Source organism: Schistocerca americana, chromosome 4, assembly GCF_021461395.2.
Source record: "Schistocerca americana isolate TAMUIC-IGC-003095 chromosome 4, iqSchAmer2.1, whole genome shotgun sequence".
Classification (NCBI taxonomy): Eukaryota; Metazoa; Arthropoda; class Insecta; order Orthoptera; family Acrididae; genus Schistocerca; species Schistocerca americana.
Window position 1 is genome coordinate 822,690,852 of NC_060122.1, and position 24,190 is coordinate 822,715,041.

The following is a 24,190-nucleotide window of genomic DNA, read 5'->3' on the forward strand; positions in this document are numbered from 1 at the left end:
CTGAACAGCGCGTTGCAAGGCATCCCAGATAGTCTCAACAATGTTCATATTAGAGGACTTTGGTGCCCAGCGGAAGTGTTTAATGCCAGAGGAGTGTTCCTGGAGCCATCCTATAGCAATTCCGGAAGTGTGGGGTGTCGCATTGTCCTGCTGGAATGGCCAAAGTCCGTCGGAATGCACAATGGACATGAATGGATGCAGGTCAGACTGGATGATTACGTACGTATCACCTGTCGGAGTCATATCTAGACGTATCAGGTCCGATATCACACCAACTGAACACGCCCCACACCATTACAGAACCAGCTTGAACAGTCCCGTGCTGACATGCCGAGTCCATGGATTCAAGAGGTTGTCTCCATACCCGTACACGTCCATGCACTCGATACAATTTGAAACGAGATTCGTCCGACCAGGCAACATGTTTCCAGTCATCAAGAGTCCAATGTCGGTGTTGACTGGCCCAGGCGAGGCGTAAAGCTTTGTGTCGTGCAGTCGTCAAGGGTACACGAGTGGGGCTCTTTCTCCGAAGCCCTTATCGATGATGTTTCGTTGAAAGGTTAGCACTCTGGTACTTGTTCGTGGTCCATCATTCAAATCTGCAGAAATTTGCGGAAGGTTTGCACTTCTGTCACGCTGAAAGATTATCTTCAGTCGTCATTGGCCCCGTTCTTGCAGGATCTTTTTCCGGTCAGAGCGATGTCGGTGATTTGATGTTTTATCGTATTCCTGATATTCACGGTGCACTCGTGAAATGGTCGTACTGGAATATCCCCATTTCATTGCTACATCGTGCGCCGATTGCAACACCACGTTCAAACTCAGTGAAATCTTGATAAACTGCTATTGCAGCAGCAGTAATCGATCTAACAACTGCGCCAGACACTTGTGCTATATGGGCGTTGCCGAGCGCAGCGCCGTATTCTGCCTGCTTACATATTCTCTGTTTTTGAGTTTGCGTGCCTAAACCAGTTTCTTTGACGCTTCTGTGTATTGTAAGATAACGAAGTTGTAAGCCTGTTTGCAAATACTCTCCTGGAAATGGAAAAAAGAACACATTGACACCGGTGTGTCAGACCCACCATACTTGCTCCGGACACTGCGACAGGGCTGTACAAGCAATGATCACACGCACGGCACAGCGGACACACCAGGAACCGCGGTGTTGGCCGTCGAATGGCGCTAGCTGCGCAGCATTTGTGCACCGCCGCCGTCAGTGTCAGCCAGTTTGCCGTGGCATACGGAGCTCCATCGCAGTCTTTAACACTGGTAGCATGCCGCGACAGCGTGGACGTGAACCGTATGTGCAGTTGACGGACTTTGAGCGAGGGCGTATAGTGGGCATGCGGGAGGCCGGGTGGACGTACCGCCGAATTGCTCAACACGTGAGGCGTGAGGTCTCCACAGTACATCGATGTTGTCGCCAGTGGTCGGCGGAAGGTGCACGTGCCCGTCGACCTGGGATCGGACCGCAGCGACGCACGGATGCACGCCAAGACCGTAGGATCCTACGCAGTGCCGTAGGGGACCGCACCGCCACTTCCCAGCAATTTAGGGACACTGTTGCTCCTGGGGTATCGGCGAGGACCATTCGCAACCGTCTCCATGAAGCTGGGCTACGGTCCCGCACACCGTTAGGCCGTCTTCCGCTCACGCCCCAACATCGTGCAGCCCGCCTCCAGTGGTGTCGCGACAGGCGTGAATGGAGGGACGAATGGAGACGTGTCGTCTTCAGCGATGAGAGTCGCTTCTGCCTTGGTGCCAATGATGGTCGTATGCGTGTTTGGCGCCGTGCAGGTGAGCGCCACAATCAGGACTGCATACGACCGAGGCACACAGGGCCAACACCCGGCATCATGGTGTGGGGAGCGATCTCCTACACTGGCCGTACACCACTGGTGATCGTCGAGGGGACACTGAATAGTGCACGGTACATCCAAACCGTCATCGAACCCATCGTTCTACCATTCCTAGACCGGCAAGGGAACTTGCTGTTCCAACAGGACAATGCACGTCCGCATGTATCCCGTGCCACCCAACGTGCTCTAGAAGGTGTAAGTCAACTACCCTGGCCAGCAAGATCTCCGGATCTGTCCCCCATTGAGCATGTTTGGGACTGGATGAAGCGTCGTCTCACGCGGTCTGCACGTCCAGCACGAACGCTGGTCCAACTGAGGCGCCAGGTGGAAATGGCATGGCAAGCCGTTCCACAGGACTACATCCAGCATCTCTACGATCGTCTCCATGGGAGAATAGCAGCCTGCATTGCTGCGAAAGGTGGATATACACTGTACTAGTGCCGACATTGTGCATGCTCTGTTGCCTGTGTCTATGTGCCTGTGGTTCTGTCAGTGTGATCATGTGATGTATCTGACCCCAGGAATGTGTCAATAGAGTTTCCCCTTCCTGGGACAATGAATTCACGGTGTTCTTATTTCAATTTCCAGGAGTGTATGATGATTCAAGATAATTGGTGAGTCCGTTGTCAGTAAATTATAAACCTTGCTTTCCTCCCCAATTATGCTTACCAATTCGCACAGCTCAAATTTTCTTTCCCTCACTAGTATAGGTATTGTAAATTTGTCTACACACCCATGCATTTTGACAGTTGGAGGACACCTCCACAAGCGTTTTCGACGTTAAAATTTCCAGATGTTGGCAACCGGCGCCGTGTATTTGCCGAGCGGCGGCCGTCAGGTGACGAATGGTGGGTGCGGTGCGGTGTCTCTGGCGGCCGGTGCGCCCGTGCTGTTTTCTCAGTGCGGCTTGATACATGACGGTGAGCGGCTCGGCTGACGTGAGTGCGGCGGTCTCTCAGAGCGGCCAGCCGGCGAGTACAGCCGTACAGCCCAGGCCACTACCGCGTCACTGATTCAACCTAGCGCAACGTGGTCCGTCGACAGATACAAGGCTCTCAGTGCCGCTAGAATGGCAGAAGTGAACTACTTCTCATTGTTCTCACTGAGGTCTGCAATATGAACGTGATGTGGTATTCTTGCTGGAATACGCCTGACATTAAGGTATATGGCTAGATAACCGTTCCCGGAAATTTGTATACATCCGTAGCGCCACACACACACTACTCCGCCAGTTTGTGCTAGATTTCGTGTGTCTGACTGGTACGAAAACCAACGGTGTGCAGTCCTCACTGAACATTCACCGAGCGAGGTGGCGCAGTGGTTAGACACTGGACTCGCATTCGGGAGGACGACGGTTCAATCCCGCGTCCGGCCATCCTGATTTAGGCTTTCCGTGATTTCCCTAAATCACTCCAGGCAAATGCCGGGATGGTTCCTCTGAAAGGGCACGGCCGACTTCCTTCCCTAATCCGGTGAGACCGATGACCACGCTGTCTGGTCTCCTTCCCCAAACCAACCAACCAACCAACTGAACATTCGAATCAAATGTCTAAACGGGAAGGCCGAGTACGAGGCTGTTAAGAAGAATACAGCAAGAGTGAACGAAATATGGACTGCGTCTCATTTATCATTCATAGATTAAACATATTGTGCTAATATCCGTTAAGGTAATACGAATTGTTTTTCTTTCTGTAGCATATCTAAAGTGAAACACTGCTAAAATAAAATTGGCATAACTATCGTAAAGTTAAATATGCTCGACTAAGTGAGAAGTTCAAGGTGTCTGGGTAACGTTCTACTAATTTGAGCAGTCGCCTTCTACTTTTATCTGTATTACTACAGGGCGACAACTATTGAACTATATGAAAAAAAACATAAATTAGTTACAAACGGCGTGCACACGCTTTATTCAACATATAAACGTCACTACTTATACTCGAATTTACTTTATGACATGTTCGTTATGCCTGCCATCATTGGTGATGATTCTGCATGAGACGCTGAAGTGTTGGAACACCGATGCTGTGGATGACCTCCTGACTTGCTGTTTTCAGCTCAGCAATGGCTTTGGGGCTATTGATGTACACCTTGTCTTTAACACAGCCACACAAAACGAGTCCCATGGGTTCAGGTCCGGAGAATATGGTGGCCAGTCGATGCCCATGCCAGTGGCCTCTAGGTACCCTGGAGCCAGAATACGGTCCCCAAACTGCTCCTACAGGGCATCAAACACTCTCCTGCTTCGATGGGGTCGAGCTCCGTCTTGCATAAACCACATCTTGTTGAAAACAGGATCACTTTGGATAATGGGGATGAAATCATCTTGCAAAAACTTCACCTTCTGTTCGGTAGTCACCGTGCCATCGAGGAATATCGCACCGATTATTCCGTGACTGGACACTGGACACCACACAGTCACCCGTTGAGGATGGAGAGACTTCTCGATCGCGAACTGCGGATTCTCAGCCCACCAAATGCGCCAATTTTGCTTACTGACCAACCCATCCAAATGAAAGTGGGCTTCGTCGCTAAACCAAACCATTCCAGTTCTCGTCATACCTTGCGGCCAACTGTCCGGTTTGAACGTCCTAACTCAAACCGTTGAGACGTTATAACGATTTTATTTCAAGTAGTTCAATAATTGTCGCCCTCTATTTAGCGCTTTCCATTTGACTGGTTAGAAGAGCAGTTGTCGTAAAATATACCAGAGCTAAAAATTTCTCAGTACGAGAAATAATCCAAATACAACATGACAGTCACTGCTTGGCAGCCCGCAGCATTGCTTTTTCGTGCGTGACGTCAGTGTGCTCTGACCAGTGGCAGAAATTGGCTCATCCATTAAATTCCTGCCAGTCTCGATCTCACTGAGACAGTGTCTGCAGCGCACTGACTTTTGGTCCTGATGGTGGAAGGATATCCATTCAAGCCAGTAGTCAGCAGAAGAAAAGTAGTCCAGTGTTGACAGCGCTCTTTCTGGCGCTGGCGACACTATCGTCGGATGCATACGATGCGCTGACGGACGTGGCGTGGAAGCAGAGTGCAGTCCAGATTAGCGAGCCCCATCTGGAGGTCGCTGCTCGGAACTGAGAAGGAGCCAGCCGACTGTTTGCGCCATGTAATGGCAGCCGCCTCTCGTGGTACTGCAGTGTACCTCACACCACGTACACAACAATTGCCTTACCAGCAGAGCTGATCATCAGCCTCGTTGTGTGTGTTACTGTCATCCACATTAAAGGCAAGAAATGGAAGAGAAAATCCTAGCACCATAAACTACAGATACAGTAGTTACTCATACCATGCACATAAATTGAAAATACGATGGACATTATTTCGGAAGTATCAGCTCACTGAATATGTTAGACAATTTAATATATTTACGTCACTGAAACCGCTAGATCAGTCAGAGTTACAATTTTCATGTTGCTGGATTCATGAAAATATTTTTACAACAGCATATATTATCCTGTCTAGACCACGTCACCTATTTGTAGTCACATTTCTGCCACAAATAATCTTATTAGCTGCGGACAGTACTCGCCTACCAAAATCGAAAATGAAGAATGAAATTTCCATAGATCTGCACCGGATGGCTTCTGTGAGCATTTTAAGCGTTCCATGCTGACTCCTGTCTTCAGAGATAAGAAACACTTTTAAACATGGCCTTTTCTCTGTCGAGCTACGACTCGCTTCCTATTCCTAGGGTGGCCGCCTGGTTCATCCTCATTTCGCAAGCTCCAGGCTTCTCCCCAACTTTTTAAAAATTTGAAGCTTCTACTTCAATGAGCCCCCCCATGAACCATGGACCTTGCCGTTGGTGGGGAGGCTTGCGTGCCTCAACGATACAGATAGCTGTACCGTAGGTACAACCACAACGGAGGGGTATCTGTTGAGAGGCCAGACAAACGGGGCAGCAGCCTTTTCAGTGGTTGCAGCGGCAACAGTCTGGATGATTGACTGATCTGGCCTTGCAACAATAACCAAAACGGCCTTGCGGTGCTGGTACTGCGAACAGCTGAAAGCAAGGGGAAACTACAGCCGTAATTTTTCCAGAGGGCATGCAGCTTTACTGTATGATTAAATGATGATGGTGTCCTCTTGGGTAAAATATTCCGGAGGTAAAATAGTCCCCCATTCGGATCTCCAGGTGGGGACTACTCAAGAGGACGTCGTTATCAGGAGAAAGAAAACTGGCGTTCTACGGATCGGAGCGTATAATGTCAGATCCCTTAATCGGGCAGGCAGGTTAGAAAATTTAAAAAGGGAAATGGATAGGTTAAAGTTAGATATAGTGGGAATTAGTGAAGTTCGGTGGCAGGAGGAACAAGACTTTTGGCCCGCATCTCGTGGTCGTGCGGTAGCGTTCTCGCTTCCCACGCCCGGGTTCCCGGGTTCGATTCCCGGCGGGGTCAGGGATTTTCTCTGCCTCGTGATGGCTGGGTGTTGTGTGCTGTCCTTAGGTTAGTTAGGTTTAAGTAGTTCTAAGTTCTAGGGGACTTATGACCACAGCAGTTGAGTCCCATAGTCCTCAGAGCCAAGACTTTTGGTCAGATGAATACAGGGTTATAAATACAAAATCAAATAGGGGTAATGCAGGAGTAGGTTTAATAATGAATAAAAAAATAGGAGTGCGGGTAAGCTACTACAAACAGCATAGTGAACGCATTATTGTGGCCAAGATAGACACGACGCACACACCTACTACAGTAGTACAAGTTAGATGCCAACTAGCTCTGCAGATGACGAAGAAATTGATGAAATGTATGATGAGATAAAAGAAATTATTCAAGTAGTGAAGGGAGACGAAAATGTAATAGTCATGGGTGACTGGAATTCGAGAGTAGGAAAAGGAAGAGAAGGGAAGGTAATAGGTGAATATGGATTGGGGCTAATAAATGAAAGAGGAAACCGTCTGGTAGAGTTTTGCACAGAGCATAAGTTAATCATAGCCTGGAGATACTAGAAGGTTTCAGATAGATTATATAATGGTAAGACAGAGATTGAGGAACCAGATTTTAAATTGTAAGACATTCTCAGGGCCAAATCTGACCACAATCTATTGGTTATGAACTGTAGATTTAAACTGAAGAAACAGCAAAAAGGTGGGAAATTAAGGAGATGGGACCTGGATAAACTGAAAGAACCAGAGGTTGTACAGAGTTTCAGGGAGAGCATAGGGGAACAATTGACAGGAATGGGGGAAAGAAATACAGTAGAAGAAGAATGGGTAGCTCTGAGGGATGAAGTAGTGAAGGCAGCAGAGGATCAAGTAGGTAAAAAGACGAGGGCTAGTAGAAATACTTGGGTAACAGAAGAGATACTGAATTTAATTGATGAAAGGAGAAAATATAAAAATGCAGTAAATGAAGCAGGAAAAAAGGAATACAAACGTCTCAAAGATGAGATAGACAGGAAGTGCAAAATGGCTAAGCAGGGATGGATAGAGGACAAATGTAAGGATGTATAGGCTTATCTCACGAGGGGTAAGATAGATACTACCTACAGGAAAATTAAAGAGACCTTTGGAGAAAAGAGAACCACTTGTATGAATATCAAGAGCTCAGATGGAAACACAGTTCTAAGCATAGAAGGGAAAGCAGAAAGGTGGAAGGAGTATATAGGGCTGTGTACTTGAGGACAATATTATGGAAATGGAAGAGGATGTAGATGAAGATGAAAAGGGAGATATGATACTGTGTGAAGAGTTTGACAGAGCACTGAAGGACCTGAGTCGAAACAAGGCCGCGGGAGTAGATAACATTCCATTAGAACTACTGACAGCCTTGGGAGAGCCAGTCCTGTCAAAACTCTACCATCTGGTGAGCAATACGTATGAGACAGGCGAAATTCCCTCAGACTTCAAGAAGAATATAATAATTCGAAACCCAAAGAAAGCAGGTATTGACAGATGTGAAAATTACCGAACTATCAGTTTAATATGTCACAACTGCAAAATACTAACGCGAATTCCTTACAGACGAATGGAAAAACTGGTAGAAGCCGACCTCGGGGAAGATCAGTTTGGATTCCGTAGAAATGTTGGAACACGTGAGGCAATACTGACCCTACGACTTATCTTAGAAGAAAGATTAAGGAAAGGCAAACCTACGTTCCTAGCATATGTAGACTTAGAGAAAGCTTATGACAATGTGGACTGGAATACTCTCTTTCAAATTCTGAAGGTGCCAGGAGTAAAATACGGGGAGCGAAAGGCTATTTAAAATCTGTACAGAAACCAGATGGCAGTTATAAGAGTCGAGGGATATGAAAGGGAAGCAGTGGTTGGGAATGCAGTGAGACATGGTTGTAGCCAGTCCCCGATGCTATTCAATCTGTATATTGAGCAGGCAGTCAAGGAAACAAAAGAAAAGTTCGGAGTAGGTATCAAAATCCATGGAGAAGAAATAAAAACTTTGAGGTTCGCCGATGACATTGTAATTCTGTCAGACAGCAAAGGACTTGGAAGAGCAGTTGAACGGAATGGACAGTGTCTTGAAAGGAGGGTATAAGATGAACAGCAACAAAAGCAAAACGAGGATAATGGAATGTAGTCGTTTTAAGTCGGGTGATGCTGAGGGAATTAGATTAGGAAATGAGACACTTAAAGTACTAAAGGAGTTTTGCTATTTGGGGAGCAAAATAACTGATGATGGTCGAAGTAGAGAGGATATAAAATGTAGACTGGCAATGGCAAGGAAAGCGTTTCTGAAGAAGAGAAATTTGTTACATCGAGTATAGATTTAAGTGCCAGGAAGTCGTTTCTAAAAGCATTTGTATGGAGTGTAGCCATGTATGGAAGTGAAACATGGACGATAAATAGTTAGGACAGGAAGAAAATAGAAGCTTTTGAAATGTCGTGCTACAGAAGAATCCTGAATATTAGATGGGTACATCACATAACTAATGAGGAGGTATTGAATAGAATTGGGGAGAAGAGAAGTTTGTGGCACAATTTGACTAGAAGAAGGGATCGGTTGGTAGGACATGTTGTGAGGCATCAAGGGATCAGCATTGTAGTACTGGAGGGCAGCGTGGAGGGTAAAAATCTTAGAGGGAGACCAAGAGATGAATACACTAAGCAGATTCAGAAGGATATAGGTTGCAGTAAGTACTGGGAGATGAATAAGGTTGCAGAGGATGGAGTAGCATGGAGAGCTGCGTCAAATCAGTCTCAGGACTGAAGACCACAACAACAACAACAACAACTTCAGTGAGGCTTCAGCTGCCAAATGACTCACATTTGATTCAAATGCTGCGATAGTCGTTGGTCATCCCGATCTGCTGCTAACACTGCTCGCTCTTGGCAGGGTTTCTTATGTTCTCATTTACAACGTAATGACACAGGGAGATCACCTGAAGTCACCCGTAAAAGCATCACCCTGAACCGAACCTAACAGTCCACAAACATTAGCTGTAGGCCGAATAGGGTAAAGCAGCTGCTCAGACCGCGGATTCAAAGCGCCCACATGACTTGCGGAAACTTTGCCACGTGGCGGATCTTATTTCGCTCGCAGCCAAGACGACTGCCCATATGCGGTGTTGTCTGCCTTGTCAGGCATATAAATACGTAACATCCCTGTCTTAAATTTAAAATCAGATAACTACTTCTTCGAAAACTCTCTACAAACGCTGAAATTGGATGTTACACCAGATGAATGGTATCAGTAGTCCGTGAAAAGTGGACGCTCGTGTTAAAGCGGTACTCCCAATCGACAGGTCATATTCGATTAGTAGAGTTAGAATTTATACGAAATTCTCGAGGCTACTCCCTACACAATATAGAAAACTCAGCAAACGAAGAATGACGGTTTGTATGGAGCTGTATAAGTTGGAATATTGTACTATACGTAAAGAGAAATTGGTGCGTAGTCGTCCGCTCTTGGATAAAATAAAAGCCACGACCAGCAGCTGGCGGAAGACTGTTGTCAAGGCAGTCTTAGCTTTTCCTACAACGTCACAAGCGCCATTATTGGCTCCGAGCAGGATTACACACTGAGAACACCCCTGAATCACATTCGGGGGGAGCGGGTTCTGTCCCCAGCTCATTCTGTTGTATATTCCTCGCAAATAAATGCGTCTTTACACGTGTATTTCGCAAAAAAAAATCAGTAATGTGGCTGTCTACAGACGACGTTTTCATACCGGGACTCTTTTAGACTGAATGAAAGCCATAGCTGACAACTGCTGCGACAAGTTATTAGAATGCAGCTCGTTATCTGGAAGTGTCCAGTGACATTTATCTGTTCATTAGTACGGACACATACTGCAACTCACCTATCAGAGCGTGTTGTAAGCACCTTTATTCATCATTGTCAGCTGTACGCAGTTATTCGAAATTATGTGTCTTACGTCGTAGATATACACTGTGACATTCTTTGAATCGTGATTTGTACGACTGATCTGTTCCTGAAATCTTGTTCAAAAACTAATTATAGCCAATGTAACCTTCTTTTGTAACTGCATAAAATTAATTGACTTCTCATGGTCAGGATTCATAGACATGTAGAGTTTTTCAGAGGATATCATATTCGCCGTTGACATGTAAGCAGTGTGCTAGAACATTGATCTGTAGCGATTTACGTCAGTCATGTTAACATTTCACGTAATTTAAATCATTTCACTATGTACAAAGGTCCTAGAGTGAAGAGACCTACTTTTGATGGTGGCATGAATACATGTCGGAGGATTTTAAAGTCTGACATTAGCTGATGCAAAATCTTTTGCAGTTCCATTTGAAAATGACCCAAAGGCCGAAACTGTAGTTGTGAAAGAAAAAATTTCTGCAGTAAACGGCGAATGTGATGTTCTTTGCGAAATTCATAAAATTAGTGTGGCTACCGAAATGTGGCACACAGTGAATGTATACGATACTAAAAGCACAAACTTTTCAGTAGACACGGGTCCGCAAGTGGACGTATTGATACAAACCGCCACAGAATGCATTCGTTGTAAATATCGTTATGCTTTGCTCTCTGCGCACCACAAACAGTCCGCGAAGTGATGCTTTTAACAGCACTGAACATTGCTGAGCGATAGTGTTGTAACTAAATGATATTTACAGGAGAAACATGATGGATATAGTGCAGAATCGTAGTATGAGTCGCCTATCTGAGCAGTGTCACGTATAGTCACAATGGAAAGTGCATGCGGACCTGCATTTCACCTGTGATAGGGCTGACGGTAATGCGTCGCAAGGTGCGTGTTTGTACGAACTCAAATACCCTGATCGAAGAATCCCCGAAAACAATACCTTTACAGGGATCTACCAGCGTCTCTGACAACAATGCAGGTTGTCAAGTGACACAGGAGCAGGAGGTCAGGACCAGAAGTTGAGGATATTGGTTTGGAAGAAGTACTGTACTTTCCAAGAAGGGGAATGGCTGCACAAGCGGCTGTACTAAGCAACACTAGTGCACAGAGAATTTTGCATCGCAGTTCACTGCACCCCTACCATCTCCGGGTTCAACTTCTCACCTAAAGGTTCTTTGGTTCTAGAATGAAGTTTTGTCCCTGGATACCACGACAGATTGGAGTCAAACATCGGTTTAGGAGCAACATTTTATTTATAGACGAAGCAGCATTCACACTCGATCACATTTTTACTTTCCGTAACACACATTTATTGGAATGACGTAAAGACATGTTGTTCATTCGTCATCACTTAAGTAACGTTTATCATTGAATGTGTGATTAGAGACACTAGATGATCGTGTTATTGGGCCATACACTCTTCCTAGAGAACTTTACGGACAGGGGTACCTTGGGTTTCTGAGGCGGGAGCTTCCTGCCGGACTGCTGGGAGATGAGATGTACATTGTATTAAGGGTATAAGTCCAGATATTTCTTTGGCGACGAAGACAGTGTGCTGAACAACATAACATTACTATTTACTTGATTTGCAGACTAATAAATATAGCTATTAGGACTCAGATGCTTTTTCGTTACTTACTACCTCTAAGTGTATGTGGTAAGAGCAAGCTATTAATCCTTATTTTCCCCTGGGTAGCAGGTCAGGTGTGGATGCATGGATGCAGAACAGTTAGTCTATACCAGCAGGTGTAGTCCACTTAGTGGCAGTTGAGGCCATTCAGAAAACATCAGGTAGTCCATTATGTGACATGTTTGGGGAAACACAACTAACACATTGCAGTGCATACATCTTAAGGCAACAATGACCACAATATCTGCACTTGTACCCCTAACACACTGTATGGTACACGCATAGTGGAGCATGGGTACGTTTTACTGCTAGTGTAAGGCGACACCTATAGCGCCAGTCGTCCAAGATGGACCTCGGGCCCCAAAATTACCTGACCTCAATCCTCTGGACACTTTTTTTTGCCTGTGGTCATCTCAGAAGTGAAGTGTACAATACTGCCCTTGATGCAGTTGAAGAACTGGTGCAGCGAATTGCAGTATTGTCAAGATGATCCGGTGGGGGAGGGGGGGGATATGTTTGAAATAATTCGTAGCTAACTCCAGAGGCGGGAGCAGCATTGCTTCTAAATGCGAGAATGTGCAGCACATCCTTGAACAGGCACGAGATCGCAGTAAAATTTAACAAATAAAGTGGTCAAGTAGTATTTTTTTTTTTCATTTTCTTTTTAAGATTGGCCTTGTACGAAACCTGAGCCCAGTTAGAAGAGGACTTAATCCAAAAGTTTAAAATTCCAGTACGTCTGCACTAATTTGGACAATGTTTGATAACGAAGTCAGTGACAGCTCGTAGCCTCAAATTGGCGACTGTCTCGCAAACGGCTCGCTTGCGGAACCCTCTCTGCTGGAACATTTTCGCTTCTACTATCGTAGACTTTCCTCCGTCTCAGTTTTCGAAATGCAGTGTTTCAGGTAAGTCAGTTTTGCTCTGTAAAGTACAAAATAATAAGTCAGTGGAATATTTATTTAGGTAGGTAAGCGTAATATACGTTTTCTGCGAAGTCATGACCATTGTTTATTTAGTTCCTTTCAGAGTGTTGCAGGAACCAATTATAATTTCTTAAATAAAATATTGTCTTGTCTATGATGTAGCCGCTGCATTTAATTCAAGTGTGTCCAGATTGATTTACATCAAATTTCTACGAGTTTTAGTTAGGTAATTAGAAATGTTCAAACTAATGGATGCCCCATGCTACGCATAGTGTTTCTGATTTCAGAGAGCGACAGGTTTCCTCGATGTGCTTTTGAAGTCATCTGCGGTTGTGGGTTCCGTGGCATAAACATGATTCTTTAGATCTTCCAACAGAAAGAAATCTGCTCATATTAAAACGGGCAAACGTGCGGGCCATTTCTGATCACGGAGTCCTAATCATTTTCTGGGATACCTGTTGTTCAGTTCTTGCGCACCATAACGCACAGGATGGGGTGGGTAGTCAATATGCTGCATCCACATACGGCTTCTAATATCTAGACTGACATTTTCAGGGAGAGTACCTAAATTTCTGACACTGAGAGCTCCATACAGCTCACTTGTCAGAGTACCTACAATTCCACACCTCTCATTAAAGCACGACGAATTTGACGAACGACGTGGATTACCCGTCTTTGATTTCAAGTGTTCAAGTAATACATATTAGACGACTTCATGACCTTAATTCGTGAAAGTGAGTCCATTTGAGAACAAATACTTCGTAAGACGCCCAAGTGAAATCATTCGCGGCCTCCTGTGAAGCCTGTCGGCTGAGGATGGCATGGCGGCCAGTCGTTATCGTTATGCCTTCACGGCCTGTTCGGGCGGAGTTTTTTTTTATTATTATTTGTAGAAAATGTCTCTCCGATAGAAATCGTTCTGCTGTAGCTCCTGTGTCAGTGACAGACCGTACATGTGGAAGTTCTCACCGTGTACTGTTAGTCACACAGATGAGAAGCTGATACCAGTGACTGCAGCACAGTATTGTGAGCTGACATTCGGATCGTTTTGTATTGCACCTGAAACAAGCTGTTCGATATCGTCATATCTTGTTGGTCTTCGTCTGTTACTGCCGCGCCTTCTCGAACTAGTTGCTTCTCGAAGTCGTTTTTCAGCACGTAGGAACGTAACGGCTGATGGAGCTCTTTGACAAGGGTGTTTCACGGTGTAGCCCATGGGTGCTAACTTGCCATTGTATCGGCATTCACCGAGTAACACGTAGACATACTAGCAGGTTGCACGTGACACGACGCTGTAATGAGATATTCTGCAATCTAACCGGACACGACGACAAATAGAGGATCGAGGTAGGTTGTCGCCTCGTGACGCCAAACACTTTCTATCTAGAATGTTGCGTCAGTCCTTACAACGTTGGATCTTTCTAGTTCTATAGCTAAAATTGAGAATGTGGGTTTCGCGGGAGGCGTGCCAGAGGTAAATCCCTGCAGTCGCACTATCCTTTGTGTCCTCGGTGGCTCAGATGGATAGCCGGCACGGTATCTCAGCGTGTTCGGTCAGAGGGTTAGCTGCCCTCTGTAATAAAAAAAATTGAGTTAACCGATCAACGACGAACTTAAAAAAACGAATAGCCGTCTGCCCTGAGCAGATTCAACGAACGAAGGCGAACAAAATGAGATTAAAAAAAAAAAAAGATGGATAGAGCGTTTGCCATGTAAGCAGGAGATCCGGGGTTCGAGTCCCGGTCGTGGCACACATTTTCAGCTGTCCCCGTTGACGTGTGCCAACGCCTGTAAGCAGCTAAGAGTTTTCATTTCATTGTAATTTCATTTTTGACATCCATGCACTTCCGTCAATTGGCGATGGATTTCAATCGGCGCAGTGCCCTTTGCGTTCAAAAACCGAATAACTGCGCGCAATTCGCACTTGGCGGTAACATCCAACTGGAGCTCCATTCTCTATGGTTGCCAAGCCAAGACCGAGCGCCTGAGCGCGGCATGCGCATGTTTACACACAGCTCGTGAATCACTCTTCATAAGAGTGTGACCAACTGCTACACAAACCGAGTTCTGTACTTATAAAAAAATAGGAGACCTTACTTTTGGGATTACCCTCGTATTGATTCTGTATTAGTTATAAGTTTTTCTAATGCTGCACAAAAAAAAGATATCAAATGGATGTAAACAAATAGAGCCCGCCTCCACGTGGTGGGACACGGGCGACGGTGTGGGTGCGGACGGGAGCCGGTGTGCTGCTACTTTCAGTCACTCCGGACCCCGGACCCAGTCACAGCGGCTAAGTGCCACCATACGACCCACCATAAGAAATTAGACGGTGGGTCGTAAAAAAACAGTACCCTCGTATCCGTGGATGGTGCTGCGCTGCGATATCGATGTCGACTATGAACATGCTGGCCGACACCGTTCAAATTCTGCAGAAGATACTAATGTACGTGTTCTGTGAACGTGTACGTCCTCTCTCTAGTTGTTGGAGGTGTTCTGTTGTTGCTTTTCTTCTGAACACGAGTGTAGATGATGTCTCGCGCTGCAGTCGCGTGCTTGTAAGACTGAGCCAGCGTGTTTGTTGAGTGCAGCTGTGGTCCCGCCGTGTTTCAGCTGGGCGTCTCGCCGATCAACAGCTACGACGCGTTCAACCTGAAGCCCGGCGCCGAGTACAGGTTCCGCGTGACGCCGCGCAACCGCTACGGCTGGGGCGAGTCGGTGGCCACCAGCTCCCCCGTCACCGTGGGCCGGCCGCGGGAGCTGCCAGAGTTCGTCGCCATCCTGCCGGGCCAGCTGAAGGCGCTCGCCGGCTCCGACATCACGCTGGAGTGCCAGGTGAGCGGCCCGCACTGCTGCCGGTGGTCGAGACTCGCGAGAACAGGCAACGCCTTTCACTTCGTCCCTTAACATTTCTACTATTCTGAAGGCTTCAACCGTTGGACTAGAGTCACAGCCTTGAAATCCGTCACAAAAATATTAATCAATTTGGTAATGGTTTTGCATCAGTTTCGTATTTTTCTCTTAGAGAGACCAAATGTAAATGAGGTTTGTTACTAATATGGCTATAAAGTTTCTTGCGACAGAGCCCTCGCTCAACAACTTTTCAGTTAACAAGCCGCGCCGAATTGTGATAAAATGCCAAGCTTTCCGCGACTGCCTCGACTATCGTCGTGTGAGGCTAACTCAGGCTGTAGTACAGCTGCAAAACTACCGTAGGCTACAGCAGACTGTCATAAGTAAGTTTAGGCTACAGCAGTTTTCATAGTGCCCTCGGTCAGTTAAGATCGTATCCGTATTGGAAATTTGTGGTAAGCTCCTATGGGACCAAATTGTTGAGGTCATCGGTCCCTAGGCTTACACACTACTTAATCTGACTTAACCTAACTTACGCTAAGGACAACACACACACCAATCTAAACAAGAACCCTAAAAAGTTTTGGTCATATGTAAAATCGGTAAGCGGATCTAAATCCCCTATTCAGTCACTCGTTGACCACGATGGCACCGAAACAGAGGACGACCGAAGAAAGGCAGAAATACTGAATTCAGTGTTCCGAAACTGTTTCACTGCGGAAAATCGTAACACGGTCCCTGACTTCAGCCGTCGCACGGACGCCAAAATGGAAAATATTGAAATAAACGATATCGGAATTGAAAAACAACTGCTATCACTTAGTAGCGGAAAAGCATCCGGACCAGACGAGATACCCTTAAGATTCTACAGTGATTATGCTAAAGAACTTGCCCCCTTTCTATCAGCAATTTATCGTAGATCGCTGGAAGAACGTAAAGTACCTAGCGACTGGAAGAAAGCGCAGGTCGTTCCCATTTTCAAGAAGGGTCATAAATCAGATGCGAATAATTATAGGCCTATTTCGCTTACGTCAATCTGTTGTAGAATAATGGAACATGTTTTGTGTTCTCGTATTATGACGTTCTTAGATAATACAAATCTCCTTCATCATAACCAACATGGATTCCGCAAACAGAGATCATGTGAAACTCAGCTCGCCCTATTTGCCCAAGAAATTCACAGTGGCGTAGACACTGGCGAGCAGATTGATGCCGTATTCCTGGACTTCAGGAAGGCATTTGATACGGTTCCGCACTTACGTTTAGTGAAAAAAATACGAGCTTACGGAATATCGGACCAGGTTTGTGATTGGATTCAGGATTTCCTAGAAGAAAGAACACAACATGTCATTCTTAACGGTTCAAAATCTGCAGATGTAGAGGTAATTTCGGGAGTACCGCAGGGAAGCGTGATAGGACCTTTATTGTTTACAATATACATAAATGACTTAGTTGACATCATCGGTAGCTCCGTGAGGCTATTTGCAGATGACACGGTTGTCTACAAGAAAGTAGCAACATCAGAAGACTCGTACGTACTCCAGGAGGACCTGCAGAGGATTAATGCATGGTGCGACAGCTGGCAGCTTTCCCTAAACGTAGATAAATGTAATATAATGCGCATACATAGGGGCAGAAATCCATTCCAGTACGATTATGCCATAGGTGGTAAATCATTGGAAGCGGTAACGACCGTAAAATACTTAGGAGTTACTATCCGGAGCGATCTGAAGTGGAATGATCACATAAAACAAATAGTGGGAAAAGCAGGCGCCAGGTTGAGATTCATAGGAAGAATTCTAAGAAAATGTGACTCATCGACGAAAGAAGTAGCTTACAAAACGCTTGTTCGTCCGATTCTTGAGTATTGCTCATCAGTATGGGACCCTTACCAGGTTGGATTAATAGAAGAGATAGACATGATCCAGCGAAAAGCAGCGCGATTCGTCATGGGGACATTTAGTCAGCGCGAGAGCGTTACGGAGATGCTGAACAAGCTCCAGTGGCGGACACTTCAAGAAAGGCGTTACGCAATACGGAGAGGTTTATTATCGAAATTACGAGAGAGCACATTCCGGGAAGAGATGGGCAACATATTACTACCGCCCACATATATCTCGCGTAATGATCACAACGAAAAGATCCGAGAAATTAGAGCAAATACGGAGACTTACAAGCAGTCGTTCTTCCCACGCACAATTCGTGAATGGAACAGGGAAGGGGGGATCAGATAGTGGTACAATAAGTACCCTCCGCCACACACCGTAAGGTGGCTCGCGGAGTATAGATGTAGATGTAGATCCCCGAGTGAAGACTCGAATCTCATCAGGGGGGGGGGGGGGGGGGGGGCAATGCGCCCCAGACCGCACGGCTACACCGCACGGCGTAATAACCGCATTACCTGTATGTTCTGTGTGTTGCATAACTATCGGGCTTTACCTTATATCGCTCGTTTTGTTTACGTATGTGATCTCTGTTACTAGATTCATACAGCAACCAGACGTAGTGAACCGCCTAGAAACTGAACATCTTTGTTCTACATAGCTATCATCCTATCTGTCACATAAAGATAATGGAAATTTATAGCAAAATTTATTTGGCAATGCTTAACTCTGGTTTTATTGGAAAATTGTTGATTTAGAACGTGAAACAGAGGAACGTTATCGTAAAAATAAAAAACTTACACATTTATCGTACAGCATAATAACACGTTATTTCCTCAGATATATCAAACTTCTATTCAACACTTCGTCGAGCTTCTATAAAACGTGTTTCTGTTATTCGTAAGCCGGCCGTTGTGGCCGAGCGGTTCTAGGCGCTTCAGTCTGGAACCCCGCGACCGCTACGGTCGCAGGTTCGAATCCTACCTCGGCAATGGATCTGTGCGACGTCCTTAGGTTAGTTACGTTTAAGTAGTTCTACGTTCTAGCGGACTGATGACCTCAGATGTTAAGGCGATAGTGCTCAGAGCCATTTGAACCATTTTGTTATTCGTAAACAACTTTCGCACATATCAATAACGACAGGAAACTCTTGCCTTTGTTCGTGATGAAGAACGCTCTATTGAGTACAAAATGACAACGATAGCTATAGAGATTTTCTCACGTGCGTGCATGTAAATTGTACTTGCGTCAGAAGTTATTGCACTGATTAGACAAAGGCGCAGAAGTTAGGAGGTCAACTAATTTTTGTTACTCATGAAATGCAATTTATATTCTCGAACGATATGAAATGCACAATGGACTAACACTGAATGATGTGCGGTTCTAGGCGGCCGCGGCGGTCTCGCGGTTCTAGGCGCGCAGTCCGCAACCGTGCGACTGCTACGGTCGCAGGTTCGAATCCTGCCTCGGGCATGGATGTGTGTGATGTCCTTAGGTTAGTTAGGTTTAACTAGTTCTAAGTTCTAGGGGACTGATGACCTAAGATGTTAAGTCCCATAGTGCTCAGAGCCATTTGAGCAATTTGGGCGGTTCTATTACGTGCAAAACAAACAACCAAACACAAAAAAAGAGACGTCATCGCCTTCCAATTCCTCTCTTACGCGTTCTTTCATGTTTCTTTCCCTACCAATGCTCCAATACTACCGCTAGCCCCACCATTTACTGCCTCATTTACGTACTCCACCAAACCTACCGAACCGTAGCTTCGGAACATCGCAGCTCTAGACTGTCGTGAAACTGGCAAGGCTCCCGCTTTTGTGCCCAGAGGACGGCGTCTGATTTGCTTTATTAGGTATACGTCATGATGACGTCACGGAAATGACGTGAACGGTGGTAGTGCTCTGTTTCCAGTACCAATTTTTGCGTCACCACTCACATTCAGCGGGGGAACTACGAGAAGTCTTCCACTGTGCTATTTCAGCATCAGATGCAGGCTTCCATACATTTCTAAGTGCACAGCTGGCGTCTCAATCACAGTTTTTATCAGATAGTCTAATTTCCACTGTTTTTCTAATCAGATAGTCCCAATAGTTCGAAGCGTGGGCAAGAATCCTTCAGAGAAAAATGGGTCAAGAAGTAAAACCCTAAATTTTTCCAAACTTGTTTTGGAAAATGCTACCCGCGTAACCTATCACAGAACGGGAATCAAGATGGCGATCAAACCATGTACAAACGCGGGTCACACGGGCGATCTCAGTATTTTCTTGACACACTGTAAATAAAAGTTTTAAAATAAGCGTTTCAGACTTACACAAGAAAAAGTTACCTACATTTCCCTGAGCACCATTGTTAACTATTGAAGTAAAGGACTAGTTTGATTCGAGATGAAAATTGAACGTACTGGAGTCAAATCAGTTCTCTAAAAGTCAGTATGTGTTGCACTGTGTTCCTCTTTGTTGGAGTGTTACCAAAATTGGAGCTGTCCGCCATCTCGGATGAGGAAATGAACTCCAGTTTGAGTAAAGATTGCTATCCCAGAGCTAGTTGTCATGCGCTGTCACTGTAGTTTGATCACGTACAGGCAAACACAGGCAGTTGTTTCGAGCTGTCTGAGCTCCAATGTCTGCTTCTTCTACCAAAAGAAAACTTCCAATTTCACGTAATGCGGAGTTCACGCTACTGAAGGCGAAAACTGAATAAATGAGCGCTGAACAACTAATCGTCGAAATAGCCGAAGAGAAACTGTCATAAAAACGTAATAAAATAAGGAAAAAGACGATCTGCCGTAATATTTCATACTCAGATGATATCAAAACGACCATGACAGAACGGTACATCACTGTTTCGGTAAACACTTCAACCCCATTCTGAGGAAGTTCGAATTTTCTGTTATGTGGATTAATGACATGGGGACGGCTCAAATTCCTCTCGGACCATCCAGCTGAATATCTGAGTCTGATAATAGTTCTAGGATTGTTTCATGGATTCCCTAAACGTTTTAAGGCAATTTTTGGGATGATACTCAGAGGATACGACAAATTCCCTTCTCCACACTTGAACAATCTCTACCTGCGCCTCGATAGGATACTGAGCCCTAATTGTCCTTCCCTCCCTTTCGAGTATCTGGGGATCCAGATTTGAAATTTAAGGGCAGCCTTACACCTTAAGGATACAGTGGAAATTTAAGATCAACATTCTACTTACTGTGGCACTTTCTTGCTTAACGCAACACGTAATTCAGCCGGCTTCTGGCGACACCGTGATTACGCTAAATCTTCTTCTTCTTCTCTCGGTGCCTATCAGTTTCGCATGCTGGCAATCATCATGGTTGTTCTTCTCTTGTTGGTAGCAACGCGGAGTGGTTCTGTTGAAGACATACTGAACCAGCATCAGAGGTTGTCAAACCAAGATATTCGTCTTCTTCAGGACTTCTTTTGCTGTTGATTTTTCCCAAGACGTATTTTTGTAGCAAATCGTATCTATTTGTATATCGCATATATGTCTTAGATATTGCAAGTTTCGGCATTACACTGTCTTGATTAATTTAGGTGTTGCGTTCAATCTTCTCGAGACATCTACGTTTGTCACTCTCTGGTCTGTTTTCTCAGGATCCGCCTATAAAGCTACATTTCAAAGGCCTCCAGCTTCATCTCCGTGTTTCTATTTAAGGTCCATATCTCTACTCTCTGCTCCGATAGCAGTGTGAAAGTCTGATTTTTCTTCTTAAAGGTATGTTATCGTTTTTGAAGAAGGAATTCATTTTCAGAAACACGCTTCTTGCTTTCTCGATGAGAATCTTGATTTCTTGCGAGCTATCCCAAACGTTAAATCGTTTAACGCAAATGTCAGGGTGGTTCCTTTTAAAGGACACAGCTGATTTCCTTCGCCGCCCTTCCGTAATCCGAGCTTGTGCTGCATCTCTAATGACCAAGTTGTCGATGGGGCGTTGAAATCTAATCTCCGGCCCGGGTGGCGACAGCCATGCCTTTCAGAGTGGGTGTGCGACGTCGCCCACATCGCGTAGGTAGAGCGAACAGCTCGCTGATCGATCTCCTGTCCCAGCAGTGCGAGCTCTCTGCTCCAGTAACGTCAGTGAGCTGTCCACTGCTGTTATCTTAGGAGGCATGTAGTTAACGGTTTAGGAACTTACACCTGTCATACTGTATTTCGGGACAATGATGCACCGGTGTAAGAACAAGCACCATAATGATCAGAGGCACGGGAAAATCATGCAAAAGTGTGACTTTTGATAATACAAGCATACAGGAATCATTGAAGCCAAAACGCCCATGAGAGTCTACGAAGCATCATTTAGGTACAAACGCAAATTCACGATGCATTTGACTATCACTTGGTATACATTTCTGACGAAGAAGCTGACGTCACACCATTGGAAAGAAGCGGAGGTATTAAATGTATATCCAAAAGTCACAGGAAGGTCATCCCAGATAAACATTCGCCTTGTATGTCGCGTTAGACGCTGTGTATTACGCGTCTGTAGGCACGATAGCTGAGAGGCCTGTTATGGACCGGTCTGTAAGTGTAGAATCACTGCCTACTGTGGATGTGGAATTGTAACACCGCACAACAAACTTTTGCCTTCTGTATGAGACTAGGTGATTACGACTAATTTTCGTATACTGAATTCAGATTAGATTTTAGTTTTTCTCCGTCACGTACAGTTTCTTCTGGATCTCTCTTCGTTGTCTGTTACGGTAATACGCTTTAATTTAATTGAAATACGTTTCAGTTCACATGCAACGGGTAAACCGTATTCTCTATTGTATTTTGATTTCTGTGTGTGTCCATCAAGTGTTAGCGGTCATAAACAGAGGTTACAGTTCTGTCTTGTGCTGCCACCAGTCATATAAAACTTTTTATACTTGCAAATTTTTTGTATATTGTAGGAGTAACCTAAAAATATTGTGCATTTTTATGTAGAGTAGTGTAAAGCTAGCTTGCGGTGAATCAGAGCACTGCGCTTAAATTAGAGGAAGCATTTATCTTGTGGAGTGGTCACTCCACACCGTACAACTATAGTATCGGTTTAAAAGCTTTCCTGTCAGTGCCTTTTAATGAGGTACATATTCCCCTTTTTTGTGCTCCGACAGGAGCATTTATCCGCTGTTTAAATATGCCCAAAGTGGTACTGCAGTGACAAAAACTGGGATGAAAATAGTCTTAAACATCCCCGAAAAGAACTTCAAAATGACTGCCAAAAATTAGGTAAAACTGCGAGGACGTCAAATTTAGTAAAATATTTCCAGTAATCCCTATTTTAAGACAATAAGCATAAGCCAGATATTTTGGATGAATTACAACCGACGAGAAAAGTAATCAAAAAAATGTAATGCCAAAGATTTTGTGTTAATCTTTCATTATGTGTAGTTATTTCTTGTTTATAGGTGACAAAAAGTGTATGAATGTGTCGAAATATATAAACAAACTGTGAAAACTTTACTGACCAATAGAATTCGTTTCATTCAAGCATCACACCCTGCTGTAGCAGGGAAAAGTAGGGAAGTAGAGGGAAAGTGGTGCTCTCACAGAACAAAAAAGGCGAATATGTTCGTCTTTGAAGGACTGTGACAAAAAAGTGACCTGCCTCAATCCTCAACCAAAAATTTGGCAGGCGAACATATTCGCACTTTTATGCTGAAAGAGACCAGCAGAGAGACATGACCATACATAGGCTGAGGGGGAGGGGGGTGTTCTGGACTCTCACACACGAGCGAACTTTAACGCGTAGGTACAGGGGAGGGTGCACTTTGGATCGAAATTTTGAACGCATAATTTGGACCCCATAATCTTTTTTAGTATTTTAGTATATTTAGTATTTTTTAACTGCCGAGGCATAGTGGTGAAAGTGGCAGTGTAAAAGAAAGACAAAAGCAGGCCGTGTAAGTGAGAGGGGAGACAGTGGCAGTTGAATATACTGTAAATCAATTGCAGAAAAAGAAACAGTGGGAGAGAGACATATACAGGCAGAGGCAGTGAGAGGGGGATACTGAGTATGAAGGCTTAACTACAGGGAGAGACTGGGTAAAAGGATTGAGAAAGTTATGTATTAAAAGAGCGAGAATATGTTTGGATGCCAAATTTTTGATGATGAAGGCAGGACGATGATTTCGGCACCTGGTTTCCCACTTTTCTGTCAGACTCTTTTGAAGAGAAACATATACGTCTTTTTTTCTACTCCGACAGGAGTTTTCCGCTGGTAGGTATAGCTACATTATTTACAGATCATTGCAAGCTGGTGTTGAAATAATTATATAGGTAGGAAACCTATACCTAGCGTAGACAAAGACTTTTTCTGCTTCTTGTCCGCCTGCTTAGCTGATTGGTAACGTGTTTGCCTACCATGCAGCGGGGCCCCGGTTCGATTCCCGGCCAGGGTGGAGATTTTCTCCTCTCGTGGATCGGGTGTTATGCTGTCCTCATCATCATTTCATCATCACTGATGCGCAAGTCACCCAATGCGGCACCACCTGAAATAAGACTTGAAATACGGCGACCGAACTTCCCCAGGTGGGGCCTCTCCGCCATCAACGCCACATGATCATTTAATTTCTGAATCTTAATATTACAACAAGCACTTTTCTTTTCCTTAATGCATTTTACTCAAAAGCCTGGGGCAATCACGATTGCGAGTTGTCGCCCGGAAGACATACGTAATGGCTGTTTTGCAAACAGTGAGGCGTGTTAACTGAAGATGTCCATAAAAGAGAATTG

The 24,190-nt window shown here is 45.0% G+C and overlaps 1 protein-coding gene across 1 annotated transcript in view; it reads left to right on the forward strand.

Annotated features, from left to right (window-relative positions):
• Window positions 1–24,190, forward strand: part of LOC124613832 (titin homolog) — a 1,109,199-nt gene that overhangs the window by 265,719 nt on the left and 819,290 nt on the right. Inside the window, exon 14 of the mRNA XM_047142555.1 lies at window positions 15,336–15,557. Coding sequence (XP_046998511.1) covers window positions 15,336–15,557 — 222 coding nt within the window. The remainder of the gene's footprint in view (window positions 1–15,335; window positions 15,558–24,190) is intronic.